The sequence below is a fragment of the Lepus europaeus genome, chromosome X, assembly GCF_033115175.1.
Source record: "Lepus europaeus isolate LE1 chromosome X, mLepTim1.pri, whole genome shotgun sequence".
NCBI lineage: Eukaryota > Metazoa > Chordata > Mammalia > Lagomorpha > Leporidae > Lepus > Lepus europaeus.
Window position 1 is genome coordinate 24234672 of NC_084850.1, and position 20685 is coordinate 24255356.

Here is a 20685-nt window from a genome sequence, read left to right on the forward strand (position 1 = left end):
ATAGTAGCTTTGTAGTTAGTTCTGAATTAGGAAAGTGTACATGCTCTAATTCTTTTTCAAAGTTGTTTTGGTTATTCTGTGTCCTGTGTAAATTCTAAGATCATTTATCAATTTCTACTAAAAACCTTCTGGGATTTTGATGATAATTGCATTTAATTTATAGATCAATTTTGGAAAAATTGCTTCCTTAATGATATTGAGTCTTCTAGTCCATAAACCTGAAATATATTTCTGTTTATATGGAACTCTTAAAAATTTGTCTCACCAATATTTTGTAGTTTTCAATATACAATTCTTTTACTTCTTTCACTGAATTTACTTCTCAGTATTTTGTACATTTTGGGTGTTATTGTAAATGGAATTGTTTACTTAATTTCATTTTATGATTGTTCATTGCTAGTATCTACAAATGTAATCACATTTTTTGTTTTGGTCTACTATCTTGCTACCTTACTAAACTCATTTATTGATTCTATTCTATTCTATTAACGTCTTTATATAGGATCATGTTGACTACAAGTAAAGATAGTTTTGTCTCTTCCTTTCAGTGTAAGTTCTTTATCTTAGTCTTCTTGCCTGATTGCACTGATTAGAACCACCTGTATAAAGTTAGCTAACAGGGCAAGAGCATCCATTTTTATCTGGTTCCTAGTCTAGGGGAAGCATTCAACCTCTCATCATGTGGTATGATGATGACCTTAGCTGTAGGTTTTCCATAGATAACCTTTATCAGGTTAAAGAAGTTTCCTTTGATTCCTCATTTGTTGAATGGTTTTAACAATAAATGGATGTTGGTTTTTTTTCTTTGTAGCTATTCAGACAACAATGTGTGGTGGGTTTTTTCCCCATTATTCTATTAACATAATGTGTTATATTAATTGATTTTATGTATTGAATTGACCTTGCAATCCTGAGGTAAATCTCATTTGGTCATAGTGTATAATCCTTTATATGTATTTCTAGATTCAGTTTACTAGTGTTTTGTTGAGGATTTTTACTTGTCTATTTATGAAAGAGACTGATCTGTAGTTTTCTTAGGTTTTGTCTGTTTTTCATATCAAAGTAATATTGGCTTCAAAGAATGAGTTGGCAAGTATCCTCTCCTCTGTCTTCTAGAAGAATTTGAACAGAATTCATTATTTATTTCTTTTTTGAATATTTGATAAAATTAATTAATGAAACCATTTGGGGCTGATCGTGTTTTAGAGAGATTTGTACATTTGTCGATACTGGTGGAAAAAAAAAAAACAACTAAAAGAACTATTCCTTTGGTCTCTTAAAAATGCTTTTTATATACTTTCATTTTATTGTGATTTTGAAATATACATATACACTCCACCTGTCTACAAGTGAACATATCATCTGTCTAAAACACAAATGGAAAACCAAGATAGAAGAGAAGAAGGACAGCCTTCCAGCACCCAAACTCAGGGCCTATTGTCCCTGTGTTTTACTTAAGAGGAAAGCACCACAGGATTTCCTGGAGAGTCTATTTGCTCTGACAGTGTATTTTATGCTAACAGGTTTGCATACCTGGGTCCTCATTTTGTGTTAGCTTAACATTTACATGTCACAGTTTACAATGTTCTGAAGTCTGACTTCAAGGTAAATCAATGACCAGGAAGTGATTTACATAAATCTGAGAGGGAGGAGGTGTAAAAATTACAAAGGAGATAAATGAATTAAAAACTGAAAAGGGTATGAGATCATTTACATTAGGTAAATACCTCAGTTGCCATTGTAGGCATAGTATTGTAAGAGATGGTTATAACCAAACAAATTGGAGACATCTAGAAAAGAGTAAATTATGATCATGAATAAACTGCAAGCCATTTAGAAAAGCCAGAATAAGTTCCAGAATGATTCATCTATTAGGGATTCTAGATAGCTGGAAATTTACTAGATTACAAATATGCAGAGTAATGAGTTGGCTGACGGATTTGCATTGTCGCTGGTATTTATATTTCCCTTTCTTGATAGTGTATAATCAGGGTAGAGTGAGGTTGTGGCACTGTTTGTTTGCTAGAGCTACCATAACAAGATACCAGAGGCTGAATGGTTTAAATGGTAGACATTAATTTTCCCATAGTTTTGGAGTCTAGAAGTCCAAGACTAAGGTGTTAGCAAGCTTGGTTTCTTCTAAGGCCTCTTTCCTTGGCAAGTAGATGGCTAGCTTCTTACTTTATACTAACATTTTTGGTGTCTCTCTGGGTGTCTGCATTTCCTTATTTTTTTAAAGATTTATTTATTTGAAAAGTAGAGCTACAGGCAGGGGGGGGGGGGAGAGAGAGAGAAAATCTTTCATCTGCTGGTTTACTCTCCAAATGGCCACAACAGACAGGAATTGGCCAGACCGAAGTCAGGAGCCAGGAGCTTCTTCTGGATCTCCCACATGGGTGCAGGAGCCCAAGCACTTGGGCCATCTTCTGCTGATTTTCCAGGTGCAATAGCAGGGCGCTGTATCAGAAGAGAAGCAGCTGGGACTCGAACCAGCGCCCATATGGGGATGCCAGTGCTGCAGGTTGTTCCTTATTGTACTACACTACAGCACCGGTCCAGATTTCCTTATTTTTTAAAGTAATTATTTATTTGAGGGGCCAGTGCTGTGGCATGGCGGGTATAGCTGCTGCCCACAGTGCCAGAATTCCATAGGGGCATCAGTTGAAGTCCTGGGTGCTCCACTTCTGATCTGACTCTCTACTATGGCCTGGGAAAGCAGTAGAGGATGTTCCAAGTCCTTAGGCCCCTGCACCCACTTGGGAGACCCAGAGGAAGCTCCTGGCTCTTGTCTTCAGATTGGCCCAGCCCTGGCGATTGTGGCCATCTGGGGAGTGAACCAGTGGATGGAAGACATGCCTCCCCTGCCTCTCTGTAACTCTGCCTTTCAAATAAATAAATATTTTTTAAAATAATTATTTGAGAGAGAGAGAGAGAGAGATGGAGGAAGGAAGGAAGGAAGGAAGAAAGACTCCATCCACTGGTTCACTCTAACAAATGGCCACAATATCTAGAGCTATGCCAAGCTGAAGCCAGGAGCCGGGAACTCCATCCAGGTCTCCTACCTGGGTGGTAGGAGCCCAAATACTTGAGCCATCATCTGTTGCCTTCTCAGATGCATTAGCAGGAAGCGTGGTTGTAAATGGAGCAGCCAAGGCTCCACCAGCACTCCAATATGGGATGCTGGCATCACAGGTGGCAGCCTAACCTACTATACCACAATGTTGTCCCCCAGATATCCTCTTCCCAAATGGCCAGCCACCAGATTGGGTTAGAGTCTGCTCTAATAGCCTTATTTCAACTTAATCACCTCTTTTAAAGGCTCTCTGTAAATACAGTCAAAGTCTCTGCAAGCAGGGGTTAGAATTTCAATATACGAATTAGGGAAACACAATTCAACTTATACCAGGGGCTTATTGGAAGTTGGCAAGATTGCAAATACAAAGTGGGATGGGGCAGGAAAAATCTAACTATGTTCTCAGAGCCTTTAAAACCTGCACTGGGGAGGGCAGCGCTGTGGCACAGTGGATAAAGCTGCTGCCTGCAGTGCTGGCATCCTGTATGGGCGTCAGTTCGAGTCCTGGCTGCTCCTCTTCTGGTCCAGCTTCCTGCTAATGCACCTGGAAAAGCAGCGGAGGATGGCCCAAGTACTTGGACCCCTGTATCCACGTGGGAGACCCAGAAGAAACTCCTGGCTCTGGATTGGCCTAGCTCCAGTTGTTGGGGCCACTTGGGGAGTGAATTAGCAGATGTAAGATCTCTAACTCTGTGTAACTCTGCCTTTAAGGAAATAAATAATTTTTTTTTCAAAATAAAAAAAAAAGAGCTACACTGGGTCTGTGGCTTACTGTAGTGAGACTTCATAGCAACACACAGTTTCTGATTTGAAAAAGAGGAAATTGTCTTCCTCCTCATATGAATATAAATACACATAACATGGGGAAAGGGAGACATGGGGCTGCACTAGATGCAAAGAAACCACTGTCTGGCAGAGGTCAGCGGGTATGCTGGGCACTCCATTCCTTAATTCCTCAATGGTAATGTGAAAAATGTTACATTTTCTATCATGCAGCAGAACTGGGAGACTTTCATGAAGAAACGGATAGGAAACATCTGGCACAAACCCGGTACTTACCAAACCAAGATTGTTTGGAGGCCAAGATCATGCACTTTCATCAGAAGCACGTGTAAGTACTTCAACTTGCCACCTGTTTTCCCTAAAAGAGACCACTAAAGCTTGGGACAGACGCTAAAAAGACAAATAATCAAGTTTGAGAGGCTTCAGGTTCAAGAAAATGTTGAGCTTCTCATGGGGCCCTTAGGGGGGAAGTGTCATTCTTGCTGCATTTATTGGGTTCATAAATTCTTTCCCCTTGCAGTGGCAGGAGCCCAGCTGAGTCTGATATTCTGTTACTGGACATAGCAAGGAAGCTGGACATGTATGGCATCAGGCCTCATCCCGCCAGTGATGGTGAAGGGTTGCAGATTCACCTGGCTGTTGCTCACATGGGCGTACTGGTGTTACGGGTAACAAGTTTTCCCTTTCAAGCGCTTCAGCTTGGGTGGGAGGTGGGTGGCTCAAACTGGGATGTTAATCCCCATGGTGATCCCCTCCTCAGTCTAACCTCCAGCCAGAGAGGAAACCATGCTGGCGAATGTCTGGAGTAAGCCCTCTCTCCTCAGTGCGCTGCTTTTACGGGCAGTCTAAAATTGACTCTCGCTTCTGAAGCGTTCACACATTAGGGCCTATGGTGGAGAGACGAAATCTCCAGAGGCTCTTTGGAAAGTTCGATCACTGGAGTTTGGCATTGTAAAAGCTTAGACTGTGACACAAAGTGCAGCTACTCTGTCCAGATTCTCCCGAGACAACACAAGGAGTAAAAAATTTAGTTCTTGTTGTGTTCCAGAGCCTGCTTTCAGGGGATTAGTGCCCAGCCCTGCCAGCAACTACTTTTATTTACTGGATCATTATTTTCCCAGGGCGTTGTTTTCCATGGTTAGAAACCAATTCAGGACTCTCTGGTCTTCCGTCATCAATAATGCTCACTCCAGGGAACTTTACCAGAAGCTATTTTTTTGTTATCAGTTTCTTAGTCTAGTAGATCTCCTCATATCTCTGAACATTCGAATTTAGATCCAAGTTGAGGTTCAAGAACACTTGCCTAATCTTCAAAAAGATAAAAGAATGATGGACAGACACCTAGGCAGTTTTGTGACTAAACCACTTGTGAGAGAGGAAGGGATGACCTCAGGCCCACTAACTCTTTAGACTGAAGTTAAGTCACAAAGTAGGGCAGCTATGAACTTGGCAAAGGGTTTTGGCCTTCTCATTTATTTGCTTGTAAATTTTTCAGTATGAGAATCACAATGGTGGGAAAAATACCTAATGGAGCACTTGTTCACCCAGGAGAGACTTGTTATCCAATTCCACTTTAACATTTTATTCTTGCTTTTTTATATTGCATGAGAGGATGGGGAGGGAAAGGCTTCTCCTCTTCCTCCCACTTTCTCAAGGCCATTATGTTGGCTGTGATTGCTTTCAGTGTGAATACTTCCATGGACAGTTTGGAACAGTATTGCTGGTCGTTTTTTATTATTATTATTATTTATTTGAAAGTCAGAGTTACACAGTGAGAGGAGAGGCAGAGAGAGAGAGGTCTTCCATCCACTGGTTCACTCCCCAGATGGCTGCAATGGCCGGTGCTGCGCTGATCCAAAGCCAGGAGCCAGGAGCTTCTTCTAGGTCTCCCATGTGGGTGCAGGGGCCCAAGGACTTGGGTCATCTTGTACTGTTTTCCCAGGCCACAGCAGAGAGCTGGATCGGAAGAGGAGCAGCCGGGACTAGAACCGGCACCCACATGAGATGCCGGCGCTTCAGGCCATGGTGTTAACCTGTTGCGACACAGCACCGACCCCCAACTTGTCTTAATTAGAGTATCTATTGTTCCTACCCCAAATTCAAAGAATACATACTTATATATTGAATACTTTCTATGTGTTCTTCGTTGTGTTCTTTTAAAAACAGCTTTATTGAGATATAATTTATATACTGTAAAGTTCACCTGTTTGAACTATACAATTCAATGGTTTGTAGTATGTTTACAGAGTCGGGCAGATATATATTCATTCATCTTTTTCTTCAGTATGCTTATTATGTACCCTTTCTGTGCCAGGCAACAGAGCTACAGAGCTGAACAGGAATGATTCTGACTTCATGGAACTAAAACTCTAATAGAGGGAACAAAGATACTTACACAAATAATTCCAAACAAATGTGATGTGCTTGGCTGCTTTGCGAGAGGAGAATGGGGGGGGGGAGTTGCTAAGGTGACACAAGTGATTGGGAGTTAACATTTAAGCTAAAACATGAGGAGGTTATTTTGGCCAAAGGGATATGGTTGGGAGATAAAGAATGGTGTTCCAGAGACAGGACAAACAGAAAATACCCTCAGAATAAAGCATGACATAATAAATTAACATCAAACAGGAGACATGTGCCTGCCATTAAGATGATTATAGTCTATTTTGCAAGACCAGAGAAATAGTGATCAATATCAGACAATAAGTAGTCAACAGCTAATCTGCCACATTTACTTGTAGTTGTCTGGCAAGTATACATGATAGAATGATAAATGTGGTTGCCTATAGGGAATGGGAATATAGGGACAGAAGTAGGAGTGACAGTTGTGGGAATGAGATTTCTCAATAGTATATATCTTTTTGTGTACCTTTGATTTTTGGACCATGTAAATAGATAACCTATTGAACAAACAACAAAGAAACCAAAAGCTAAGCTTTGGGAGCAGATCAGGAGACCTGAAGGAGTTTAAGGGAGTTAGAAATGGGTATGGGCTACAGTAATTGGAATATCCTAGAAGAGGTGCTGTCAGAAGCAGCAAGAAGGTTTGACCATGTGGAAGGCATGTGGGATAAAGACAATGAGGAGACTAGAGGAGGGAAGGTGCAGCGTTGGACAAAATGGTGTTTTCTGAGAGCAGTGGGAAAACAAATTGTATATTCAGTAGGGATAGGGCAGGGAAGTCCAGCCAAGATTTGATGATGCAGGCAGTGGGAAGCTATTGAAGGTGTTTGAAAAATGGGAGGCAGGAGAAATAGAGCATATTTTTTAGCAGTTGAATCAGTAAATATGGGAAAAATATAAGATTGGAGAAACTATTGCAGTAACCCTTTCCTATTGTGAGCTCCCTTTCTTGGCAAGATCTTCTCCAGGCGTAGCCTGCCTGTCTGTATGTCTGTCTGTCTCTCTCTCTCTCTCTCTCTCTTTCTCTCTATTTTTTTCTTTTCTTTCCTCCCTCCCTCCCACCCTCCTTTCTTTCTTAAATCCATCATCGCTCAATCACACTTTTATTGACCACCTACTAAGCACCAAGCCCCACTTGCCTGCTCATTTAAGCACTGCCATGCCTTCAGCCCTAGGAAGACATATCCTTTCTTGCTTGCAGTCCAGAGCAGCCTTCTATTCCACCTGAAATGCCTTCTTTAGCCATATCTTGTACTGAGTGTAGCAGGATCAATATGTATAAGAGACTGGTCCAAGATGGTCTCATTCTTGAAGTTAATTTTCTATTAAGTTTGCACTACCTTACAAACCAACTCATGCTGATATATTCAGTCATCAGCTATGTGTTTCATTATAGGGAAATACAAAGATCAATACTTTCAACTGGGCTAAAATTCGCAAGTTGAGTTTTAAGAGAAAGCATTTTCTCATCAAACTTCATGCCAATATCTTGGTAAGTAATTTTCTAATAAGTTATTTTCCATTCTGTTCAGTTGGAATTCTTAGTTGCTTCTGCAAATTGTTTGAATATGAGGGTAAAAGCTGACTGGTCCTTAGGGATGATGTGCCACCTCCTTTGCTTCTTCATAAATAAACCAGAGTTGTTGTCGGATTTTCACTAAAGGCAAAACATTAAGAAGTCAGTTTCGCAGTTCAGAGTGAATAAGGAATAGGAAAATGGGGCAGCTGGCCTGAAAGATAAGTCTCCTTGAATACCATTTTTTCAGGGATTTGAGTCAAATGGGAGTAACCAGACCTAGGATTATGGACATATTAATTCCATATAGTCTGCTCCATTTTAGAAAGTATCTTCACTTACTTTCCTTAACAAAAACTATTGCTAGCTACCACATGCCAAAGCAAAGCAGGATATGTGAGGTGACCATACATATAAACAAAAGAAGCCATTATTCAACAAGGCTGCACTGTACAGGGTGAGACAAAGGGGCTAGAAAGAATTTCTTTTATGACCATAAAAGCAATAAACATGTATGAACTAATTTTTGACCTATAGAAGATCCAGTTGTCTGGGTTTCCTTCTCTTGATCTGGGCCTTACATAAAAATATCCTTTTGGGCCATTCAGGAGACCAGATCCAATGTGGAGCTCAGGGAAAGCCCCGCGGGCTGCATGTCGGAAGTTGGAGATGAATGGGAGAAAAGGTGGTCAGTGCAGTGGGTTGGTGGGGCTGCTGAAAACTGGGCTACAAACATGCCATCTAAAGGGGAGTATATTGTAAGTTAGGAGCTAGGGAAAACTTGAACTTTAGATCGGGAAGGCCAAGTTCCTCTAGGACAGATTAGAATACGCTAAGTGAGCAAGACATGGCATCATAAAACAAGGTAGCATATGGGGGAAGAAGTATTTCTAGCTAGCGCACTAAAGACTCATATACATGTAATCATCCTACAAACCATTGCATCTGTCAGGAAATCTCCCTCCCCTTTCCCGCTGGTCATTTATAACTTCGTGTCACCTTGAAAGGACGCCCTTTGATGTTCACTCTGACCTAATTTACAACTTCATAAAAGTGTTTGTGGCAGAGAAGAGGAGTGAAAAAGTGTTGGAGGTGAGGGTGTGTGCAAAGCAAGATTAGCTTCTTAGAGAAGGATCTGTTTGTGAGCAGTGGCTTTGTCTGTTCCTTGGAAGATTGCCAATCATTTGGTTTCAGTAGGTGTGAAGCCTATGGGAAGCCAAGTGGAAAATCAAAAGCTGCATGGGCCCCTCAACCCATAGTTCGGAAGGCATTGGGATGTGAAGGTCTTTGATATTCTTGCAAGATGTTTTGCTTGATGGGAATTGGTTTATACAGGTGCTGTGCAAGGACACCTTGGAGTTTACCATGGCCAGCCGAGACGCGTGCAAGGCTTTCTGGAAGACTTGTGTGGAGTACCATGCTTTTTTCAGGCTTTCTGAAGAGCCCAAATCAAAGCCCAAAACCTTACTCTGCAGCAAGGGTTCTAGTTTCCGCTATAGGTAATTAAATAATTGTACACAGGCAACCATACACATTGCTTCGTTTCAGTAACAAGCAGGGTGATAGGCGTTCGAATTCTAGAAGCAATAAAAAATCCATTTCAGTCATTTAAAAGGTAATGAATTATACCTTTCACTATTTATTCTTTAGGTGACAGTTTCTTTACTGGGAGGCAGGAAAATGGGGGAACCCGACTTAAGGGTTAGATCAGAATCTCAGCAAGGTTGGGGGAACATATGCAGTTTGAGAAAATGTATTCCATGAATCTGTTATTTCCCCTACATCCAACTTACACATAAGTCATGGAAAAGAAAACTTAACACCACACTGTTGGTGGTTTTTAGGCAAAAGATAGAGAAAGCACTAGATGGGATAAGAATGAAAAAGATTGTTTTATAAAGTAATAAAATGTATTTTAAAAATTGTATATATTTATGCAGTACCTTGTGGTGTTTTGTTACATGTATACATTGTATAATGTCTAACTGTTAAATATATTTATCTCTTCAAGTATTTAACAATTCCTTATAGTGAAAGCAATCAATATTCAATCTTCTCTGTTTCACTTTTTTTTTTTTTTGGACAGCCAGAGTTACACAGTGAGAGAGAGAGAGAGACAGAGAGAAAGGTCTTCCTTTTTCTGTTGGTTCACTCCCCAACTGGCCGCTACGGCCGGTGTGTTGCGGCCGGCGCCCTGCGTCGATCCGAAGCCAGGAGCCAGGTGCTTCCTCCTGGTCTCCCATGGGGTGCAGAGCCCATGGACTTGGGCCATCCTCCACGGCACTCCCGGGCCATAGCAGAGAGCTGGCCTGGAAGAGGAGCAACCGGGACAGAATCCGGCGCCCCAACCAGGACTAGAACCCGGGGTACAGCGCCACAGGCGGAGGATTAACCTAGTGAGCCACGGCGCCGGCTCTGTTCCATATTTTTTAAAAACCATATTTATTTATTTTGAAAGTCATATTTACACAGAGAGAGGAAGAGACAGATACAGACCTTCCGTCTTCTGGTTCACTCCCCAGATGGCTGCGATGGCCAGTGCTGGACCAGACCAAAGCCAGGAGCCAGGAGCTTCATCCAGGTCTCTCAAACGGATAGCAGGGGCCCAAACCCTTGGGTCATCTTCTGCAGCTTTCTCTGTCCATTGACAGGGAGCTGAATTGGAAGTGGAGCAGCCAGTACACGAACGGACACCCATATTGAATGCCAGCGTCTCAGGTGGCAGCTTTACCTGTTCCGTCACAAACCTGGCCCCTCCAGGTTTCATTTTTAAATAGGAAAATATACAGTGCATTAAAAAGATTGAGCAGAGGTAGGCATTTACCCTAGCAGCTAGACCGCGGTAGAGATGTTTGTGTTCCACGTTGTTGTACCTGAGTTTAAAGCCTGGCTCTGGCTCCTGACAGGAGCCTTCTGCTGATGGCTCAAGTGGTTAGAGCCCTGCTGCCCGCATGGGAGACCTGGATTGTGTTCCCAGCTCCTAGCTTTGGCCTGGCCCAGCCTGGGCCATTGCAGACACTTGGGGACTGAACTGGTAGATTGGCAATCTCTGCCTGTCTCTGCCTCTTAAATAAATAAATAAACAAATAAATAAATGTTAAAGATTGAGCAATGTTTGCCAGAGGCTCTTCAGGACAGGTCACATCTCCATATCCTGGAGGAACAGAAGTGAGGTCAAAGTAAGATCTTGTTTTTACATGAGCACACAAGCATAGGAATTCTTTGGAAAGGCATTTCAAAACTGAGAACATTTGAATCAAAGGCTTCCATTTAAGACATTTTCCCAACAGAAGGCTGCCCCAGTAAGAACTGAAATTTTCAATATGTGTTTTTGATGGAATCTTTCCAATGTATATTTTAAAAATCTCTGCCTTTGTAAACAGATGACACTGAGCATATTTTGCCCTTTTCATAATGACCAGAGTTCTTCTATACATCACTCATTGCCCTCTGCAGGCAGCTGTAATGTGGGGATGGCCTTGGGGGCGGGAGAGACATGTCAGATCCTGCACTTTAGTGATAAATGGCCCAGACTTTCTGGGTTTTATTATTCTCATGATTATTTATTTGTTTATTGATTTATTTCAGAAGTATTTACTTATACTCTTGTATTTTTCCCAGCAGTGAGCTGGCTTTCTTTACTAGTGTATGCCTGATTGGAGCAATCTCCTTCTACTGTTTAGTTTGATGTTTTTTTCCTTCTGCCATGGGTTGGGACAACAGATAAACAGCCTCATTAGAAGCTCTGTGTAAAATTAGGAATCAGTTGATTTAGAGGGAGGGGAAAGACTTTTAAAGGAAAGTATATTGTTTTTCAAGCCCAGAATTTCTGAGACTTTAAACCATTTTCTGTTGGTTGCTCTATTCCTCGTTTATGGGTGGGTGAGTTTTACCATTAATGTGATGTTCAAGATTCACAACATATGTCATTCATTTGTACTCTTGGTTTCAACAACAAACGAGGCTTTTGAACTTTTAGTAACCTATTGAATGATAACTGATAACTGGAATGAATGATTTTTATCTTATCTTTAATACTAGTGGAAGAACCCAAAGGCAACTTTTGGAATATGGGAAAAAAGGGAGGTTGAAGAGCTTGCCATTTGAAAGGTACTGGCTTTTTTTTTTAAGATTTATTTATTTATTTAAAAGTCTGAGTTACACAGAGAGAGAAGGAGAGGCAGAGAGAGAGAGAGAGAGGTGTCCTCTATCCACTGGTTCACTCCCCATTTGGCTTCAAAGGCTGGAGCTGCACCAACCCGAAGCCAGGAGCTTCTTCTGGGTCTCCCACGCAGTTGCAGGGGCCCAAGGACTTGGGCCATCTTCCACTGCTTTCCCAGGCCATAGCAGAGCTGGATCGGAAGTGGAGCAGCCAGGTCTCCAACCGGCGCCCATATGGGATGCTGGCACTGCAGGCGGCAGCTCTACCTGCTACGCCACAGCGCCGGCCCCAGTACTGGCTTTTGTTTCTCTCGCTCTCTCACACTGATTTTAAGTTGAATCTAGAGATGTACAGTGTATGCTAGTTTTCATGTGAAGGCCACTTCAATGTCTTCTCTGTTTGGGGATTTCAGGAAACATTACCCATCTCAGTACCATGAACGGCAGTGCAGGTCCTCACCAGACATCCTCTCTGATGTGTCCAAACAAGTAAGCTTTCTGAAAATTCCTGTTTCATTAGATAAATGGGAAATTCATCCAAATTTCAAATGCTTCCAAGAATTGATTCTGCCAGAGTCTCCCAAGATGTAAAAAGGTTAGTCTGTATGAGGAGGTTAGTCTCCTGGGAGGATCTGTCAGCTCAGACTTTCCTGCCAATAGAACATGTAGTAAACTACTTATAGACTAGAGGGAACTGGCACATCTTCACATTGCAACCCATATTGGCAACATCTTGCAAAGTGCAACAATCCAAGTGAATTTCCCTGGCTGTGTATTTTTAAAACTAAAAGCTCTCCTCTTTTGCCTACAAAAATCTTAAGGCTTTAGAGAAAAGTATAGTCTTGGGTTGAGGTTTTACAGCATTTTTGCCATGTCATTTTTTAACTCAAGGAGGAAGTGTTGTTCCCCTGGCACTGTGAGATGATGGTGGCTTTATTTGAGCTATGAACCTTGTTAATTATTTTTCTTTGGCTCTTTCTAAAATAATAATTATAGGTCTCAACCTTTCAGCTTTCATTCAAGGTCACAGGCAGTTTTTATCTAAAAGGCATCAGAGGTAAAATGATGAAAGATACCGTCTAGTATGTGAACCTACTCTCCTCCCCACCATTTTACGTAGAAAAGGGAGGAGGCTGGAACAGGGACATTTTGAGACTTGCCTAAGGTCACACAGCAAGTCAGACAGAGCCAGGACTAGCCAGGACTAGGCAAGACTGCTAGTTCATCACGTAACTACTAAATCAATGCTCCCTAAAGTACAGAGACTCAGAGGCTGGAAGTGGAATGGCATTGGGAAAGGAGAATGTCACATGTATTTTGCCTTTTAGTTTTAAAATTTTTAATTGACAATATGATATTTTAATATATGTGTACAATGTATAAATTATCAGATCAATGTCACTGGCATATAGAGCACCTCAGACATTTACAAGTAGCATTTCTGTGTGTTGGGAACATTCAAAAGCCACTTTTCACATGTACTTTTTTTTTAAAAGATTTATTTATTTATTTGAAAGTCAGAGTTACATAGAGAGAGAAGGAGAGGCAGAGAAGGGGGAGGGTCTTCCATCCACTGGTTCACCCCCCAACTGGCCGCAACGGCTGGAGCTGTGCTGATCCGAAGCCAGGAGCCAGGAGCTTCTTCTGGGTCTCCCACGTGGATGCAGGGGCCCAAGGATTTGGGCCATCTTCCACTGCCCTTCCAGGCCATAGCAGAGAGCTGGATCAGAAGTGGAGCAGCCAGGATACGAATCAGCACCCATATGGGATGCTGGCACTGCAGGCGGTGGCTTTACCTGCTACGCCACAGCGCTGGCCCCAACTTTTCTCAGGTACATTTAAGCACACAAGTTGGGACATGGTGCAAGTTACTACCCTTTCCATATCTATCTATCAACCCTGGGATAGAATATGCATTGAAATGACTTTGTACCGTCTACCTTGTTGACATCTGAAGCTACTGCAGATCTCTGCTCTCACCCTAAGGAAACGGCTTCTTCCTTCTTTCACCCATGTGTCCTTTCTCTCAAGGTGGAAGACTTGAGACTAGCCTGCGGTGGGGGGTACTACCGGAATGTGAATGGAGTGCACGCCTCGGAGCCTGTGCTGGATAGCAGGAGGAGGAACTCGGCTGTGGAGGTGACGTTTGCAGCCGAGCTGGAGTGTTCCAAGCCAGAGGCAGATACCACATCCTTACACCAGGCCCAAAGCACTTCCTCATTCCCTTTCATGTATACACACCCTGTCTTTAACGCTGACCCTGAGCCCAGAGCCTTCTTTGAGGAGAGGAGTCCTCTCAGTTCCTTTCAGACCAGCTCCAAGTTTGCCGACAATCACATGAGCGCATCTTCTGGGTTCGCAACTAAAGTGAGTTCAGCAAGGCAGCTAACTTACACAGATGTGCCCTATATTCCTTGTACTGGTCAGCAGGTTGATATTATGCCTCCCCAAGTCTTTTTTTATGTGGACAAGCCACCCCAGGTGCCCAGACGGTCTCCAATCATGGCACAGGAAAGGTCAAGGCCAGAGAGCTGTAAAGAGCCCACTGCCATGAAGCCAGTCAAAAGAAGTCCCAGGAGCATCAGACTGAAGAGCTTTCAGCAAGACCTCCAAGACCTCCAAGAAGCTATGGCCAGGACTAGTGGTAGGAGGAACATCAGTGTAGATCGAGAAGAGGAAGACCCACAGCTAGAAGATGCATTTGCATGTAACATTCAAGAGCAAACCCCTAAACGGTCCCAGAGCCAATCAGATATGAAAACCATCCGTTTTCCTTTTGGGTCGGAATTTAGACCTTTAGGGCCTTGTCCTGCTCTGAGCCGTAAAGCAGACTTGTTTACCTATATGTTTGCTGATCAGGAACTGCCAACAGTGCTAATGGATCAAAGTACAGCAGAAAGGTATGTAGCCAGTGAATCCAGTGATTCTGAATCAGAGATTCTTAAACCAGACTACTACTCTTTGTATGGCAAGGGAATAAGGTCACCCATGGCCAGAATCCGCCTGTCTTCTGGCAGCCTACAACTTGATGAAGAAGATGAAGATGTATCTGTCAACACCCCAACTGCTGAAGACAGGACTTTGCTAGAATCATGTAATTACTTTTTAGCTTAGAAGTTGAACTCTGAATATTTTAAAGCCAGTTCCATGTTATCAGCTTAAGAAAAAAAAAAATGGGAACTTTTATTTAAACCATTTTCTTAGCTGCTATTCATTGGTGTTAAGGGACTATTCTGATTTGGGGCACCTAGCTTATGACAACTCCAGCTGTTGCCTCATTGCCTGAGCTTCACTATTCTGTGCCACCTGAATGGACTCTGGAACATGCCCTTTCCTCTCCGGCAACCGTGGTGGGGGAAGGGGATCATTTGTCATCCTCATTATACATGTCCTTGTAAAGACGTTTCAAATGAAAGGTGAGCTCTTCCACGCTGAAGAATAGTGATGGTACGGGTTGGCATATGCAATTAGCTTCTAAAAGCATTGTGTGATTTAGAGGATTGTGACTGTTGATTATTTGCCTCTTAAATGATACTGAACAACGTTTTCAGTCCTCATTATTTGTCTAGGGCCCAGTAAAAAATGGTCTTACATGTCAAGGAATTCAATTTTTATAACATGTGTAGGTGAGCATGGGCCCTTACAGCCTCAGGGATGAGTTGGTGGCATAGATACTCTCAATAGAACACACATTTACAATTAACCCAGGACATTCAGGAATTACATCAATTTCTAAACCCAAGGAATTCATGAATCATAACAATTTCTAAAGCCAGATATATACCTGAAGAGGACACTATGATGTTTTACGTAAAACTTCTGTTCTTAATTATTACATGTTAATGAATGGCAAAAGTAACATGGCAGCTTATCTACTCTCTCCTGCCAGAATTTGTGGTGTTTGTTTCCTCCCATATCTTGTTGCATGTATGTAGGCAGGGAAATGAAAGGAATGTTATTTTAATAAAGAGTAGTAGAAAACTCCATTTAATTAAAAATAAGTTATGAGTATGGTTAGTTTCAGAAGTGAATGGTTCTGGCCTATTCGTAAGGAAATGGCCAGTTACAGAACACACAATAAAAGGAGGGAGTCAAAAGAAAATGTATAGTCAGGAGTGGAGAATTAGAAGATTAAATTATAGCTAAAAAGAAAAAGGATAGTACTGACACCAGAGTAAATTAAGGAATCAACGTTGTTTCTTAGCCCATTCAGAATTTTTCTACTAGCCCTCCTGCAAGGTATCATATTGTATTTGAGAACTTTGTTTATTGCTTTTAATGATAAGTATAATGTATTTATAAGATAATGTTAAGTACTAACTTCAAAGAAGTGATGTAACTATATGGGCAAACTATTGTTATATATAACTTAATGGAGAAAAGATGGATGGAATAGTTTCTTTACTCTTTCTAGTCCTCAAATCATGAAAATCAATTTTCATATACCTCATTCTACCCCTTTCCCACATTCTAGTACTTTCTTCTCTGATCCTGAATTCATATCCTGTAACTCACAAATCTAGAGCAGCTATTTAATCATAGGAATATATTGAATCCCAATCACCTATAATCTTATAGACCCCTGAAGCTATATTGAAGTCATCCTCAACCTTTACTCTAGAAAAAGCGGAAACTCCTTCATGCTATATGCTGTTTCTCTTCTCAAATTCTGGAAGTCTTTGTTGAATTTATGTTTTCTTCAGAGATCTGTAGGTCTCAAATCGTATATGATCTTCTAATAAAACAATAATTAAGGTGACTATTGAATTTATTGTCTAACCCAGGACACTTTTGAGTCAAAGGGGATTTTATTGATAATGTTTTCAAGATGGAAAGCAGAAACTGGGGTAGATGTCAGTATCTCCTATAAATGTGAAGAGAATCTTCAAATTTCCAACAGAAACTGTGGTTTGATTATTCCGACAATTAAGGGCAAAGGAGAAATATGTTGAAACAAAATAGAATATCCCCCAAGTAAGCAAACACTAAGGACCATGAAATTTAAATATTTATTTTTAAAACCCCCAAAACACTAGAGTATGTTTCACATACAAACAGTGTACAGGACAAATGACTATAATGACAAAACAATCCAATTTGCATCTGTGATGCTGTTGTGTTGTAAAGTTTCAAATAATCAATTCATAAATCTGCTGCTTTTACTTTTACAAAAGTTCACTGAATTCATAATATGTATTTCCAAATTATTTCTGGCCCTCTATAGATTATAAACTGTAACTGGGTTTCAGTTACAGAGTAGGTGAAAAATGGAATGGAACCACTATTTTGAAATACAGTTTAGGCCAATGAAAAGAATTTTCTGGGCATATGATGTGACAACTTTCTCATGTCTATTATTGTTTTTCTTAAAAAGGGGGATATAATGGCTAATTTACCTAAAAACTACTCATTACTTGAAGAACATCTTTCTTCTGATATTTGGCAATTATTCAGATTTTCTTAAAAAAATTACTTGTGCAAAAATCAAATTGCGCAGACCCAAACAATAAAACGCTAGCCATCAAAACTAATTAATAGCAACAATCCTACAACTACTAAAATATAGCCCCAGTTCACAACTCAGGCAGGCATAATATATATACTGGGCTTAACAGAAAAAAATGTATTACCCACTTAACAGTACCATAAATATAACTGAAAATTAACTGTACAGTCTATCTTTGTATGGACAGAAATTGTCCTGTACTATGGTTATTTTCATATGAACTAGAAAATGTTCATTTAAATATCCTTTCAAAAATGATGCTTATGTACTGATAATTATGAAGAACAAAAATGTATAAATAGTTTATAGGACAATTTAATAAAGTGAAACATGTATGCTGGTGTAAGTTATACCCGTTGATCAAGTGCTTAATCACATGACAATCAGCTTTATATAAGCTCTCTAAATTCAAGCATATACCATGCAGTTTGAGCTGAAGAGTTTAAAAATGAAGGCAGACTAAATCTTCCAGTATTACCAAAACCCTGTTCTTGGCTAAATGATATTGCTTTGAACTCCTAACCATTAACCATAAGGGTCAATTGCCTCTTCGATCTAAAAGAGAAGGTCAATACTGCACACCACAAGATACCTCCGTTGCTACACATTGCCTAAAAATGCTTCAAACACAGGGCTCTCAAATGTGATAATCATTGAGCTGCCTGTAATTCATACCAACTTGGTAAAAGAGTCAATACTTTTTCAGGTTTCATTGCCAAGAGCTTATTAAAAACTTGTGTTTTAAGAAGGTATGACTGATTTCCACCTCATCACCAATAGGCATTTTTAGAATATGCTTGTATTTAAAAATAAATGGCTTTTTGAAGCCTGATGATTTATAAAAGTTGAATATTTAGGATAACTTTGAAAGACCTGCATATTTCATGAGTGTACAGTTAACTAAAGATCAAAACATGAAAGGTATTCAACCTAGTAACTTAAGAAATAATGATACCTAAAAGCAACACTGTATCTCAACATTTACTAGAATACAGGTGAAACTATAGTATTAAAAGTTATTCCTTACAAAATAATCTCTTTAAAATATAAAATGATAAACACCATCACAAAATAGTCGAATAGCTTCTTCCAAATCTTCAATGTCACAAAGATCCAAAGGCACACGGAGCTCATGAATTAAGCATTGTTAAGCTTGAAGTAGCTTTGGTGGGTTTCTCTGGGTCCATATGAAACAGAAACCAACAATGAGTTCCCTAGGGTGATTCATCTGCTGAACACCTATAAAATTGAGAAAAACTTCAACTGATGTACAACTACGCTGCATGTTTGCATTGAGGAAATGATTCAACAAACAAGAGAAATTGTTTCTCTTCAAACTTATTGTGTAGATGTCAAAATAAAAGTAAGTTCAAAAATCCCTGCTGCCTCTGATTTCACAACTTCCAATGGCTTTGTTGGCATATTGGAAAACAGATGGGAGTTTTCCACTGAAATCGAAGGGACTTTAAAAGGGGCTTTAGTTTATGAGTACAAGTTGGCTGTATCAGAAAAAAGGATCTTTAAAAGTGTGTGATTTTACAGACCATATGATTTGTTTCATCTTGATCCCAGTGGCGTCATAAATAGGTTTAGTATCCCAGATCCAAAATGCTTGCACCAGAAGTGTTTTAGATTTTGGAGCTCTGTGGATCTTTGAATATTTGCATAGCCTGTACCATTTGAGCATCCCTAATCTAAAAATCTGAAATTTGAAACATGGTAAGTGGCATGTTGTCACTCAAAAAGTTTGGGATCTTGGAGCATTTTGGATTTTCAGGAGAGAGATGCCCAACCTGTACAGGGAACTATGAGGATGCATGGAGAAGAGAGAAAATGGGGTTAAGGCAGCTTGCTTCAGCTAAGAAGTATGTGTGTGTATGCGTGGAAAAGTCTTAAATGTATGAACTTTTTTGAATGTGAGCAAAATCAAATTAGTAGTTCAAGAGGTAGAAGAGAAACTGAAGTCAAACATAAGGGCCTTATATCATTTGGAGTCAGTTCCTCTACCTAAAATCCTTTATTTAACTTTTCATATGGGGGTCAAACTTAGGAATGTTAGTGCTGACAACTGTGAATAATGGTGTTCCTGCAAATGCTGAGGGTAGTGGCAAGAATGAAAACATTCCTAAATGATGTTTTACAAGGGCCCAAATAAGAACATGCTTAGTGACCTTTTCTTCCAACTCTTACTAGCAGAGAAAAGGAAAGAGAGCAAATGGCCATTTCATTCAGTGGAAAATTACCTTGTCATGCCTAAAGAGAATAATTCCAAAAACTAATGTTTAGCTGGGCAGTAAATAAAACACTTTACATACTCACATCTACTAAACAGAGATCCTGTTAGCAATAACTGAAATGGCTGAATCAAAGTTATACTGCATCATAAATTAACATGCCACAAAAATGTCAAGATAATTTTTAAATGGCATTTCAAACTTACTTCTGAAATTTCTCAATTAATTTCTTCACCATTTTATCTGTGATGCCAGGGCAGGCAGCTTCAGCCACAGCGATACTTTTCTCGAGTTCTTCAATGGCCTGATTCCTGCTAGCATTATTCTCATCCTGCTGTTTAAGCTGAGAAAAATGGGCGGTTATAACTTTTAAACTACTATACTACTTAACGTAGGCATTCAATGTTAGAGAACCTGCACTTACTTCAGCAAACGCGGGTGTGATTATCATGGACAAACAGCTCAGGGTTTGTACAAGATCTTGCTCCTTTGAATAAATAATATAAGGTTATATCCATGAAATGAAAAGATGGATTCATATTTTTCTTCATTATCCTATAGCAAACGTGCACTAATTTGAGGCTCCTCCAAAAGCCCCGACAAAAGGCAAGTCCCTATGCCTTCTTGCCAATCCACCATCCAGAGGGCCTCTATCTTCCAGGACTACATCAGATTTGCCAATTCCCCAGGCTTAGGCATCTGTTAAGTGAAATACATTTAAAATACACAAATGGCCACCTTAACGACTTCTACCTTTTCTCAATTAGCTGCAAACTAACGACAAACGAAGCACACTGTGTATATAGCAAGGCAGACAGTCATTCTAATACTTTTTGGCCATTATAATCATTCTACATAGTTTGGAAAAGTCTATGAAGGGGAAGCGATCACCCCCACATACGTACTGCCCCATTTTGTAGTTTCTTTGGGTCAGGCTTCTTGCGCACAGTGGTAAAGCTCCATTCAGGATGAGTATTATTTTCCCTGCTGGTGGATTCCCTAAAGAAAT

The 20685-nt window shown here is 40.4% G+C and overlaps 2 protein-coding genes across 2 annotated transcripts in view; one reads left to right on the forward strand and one right to left on the reverse strand.

Annotated features, from left to right (window-relative positions):
- The window catches only part of FRMD7 (FERM domain containing 7), a 37231-nt gene extending 22181 nt beyond the window's left edge, over positions 1-15050 (forward strand). The window contains exons 9-15 of the mRNA XM_062183010.1: positions 4070-4184; positions 4377-4524; positions 7656-7751; positions 9111-9274; positions 11817-11885; positions 12350-12425; positions 13968-15050. Coding sequence (XP_062038994.1) covers positions 4070-4184; positions 4377-4524; positions 7656-7751; positions 9111-9274; positions 11817-11885; positions 12350-12425; positions 13968-15050 — 1751 coding nt within the window. The remainder of the gene's footprint in view (positions 1-4069; positions 4185-4376; positions 4525-7655; positions 7752-9110; positions 9275-11816; positions 11886-12349; positions 12426-13967) is intronic.
- Positions 15051-16931: 1881 nt separating this feature from the next.
- The window catches only part of STK26 (serine/threonine kinase 26), a 54764-nt gene continuing 51010 nt past the window's right edge, over positions 16932-20685 (reverse strand). The window contains exons 9-12 of the mRNA XM_062183913.1: positions 20582-20675; positions 20101-20163; positions 19883-20019; positions 16932-18681 (exon numbers count right to left, since the gene is read on the reverse strand). Of these exons, the coding sequence (XP_062039897.1) occupies positions 18657-18681; positions 19883-20019; positions 20101-20163; positions 20582-20675 (319 nt within the window). The 3' untranslated portion in view covers positions 16932-18656. The remainder of the gene's footprint in view (positions 18682-19882; positions 20020-20100; positions 20164-20581; positions 20676-20685) is intronic.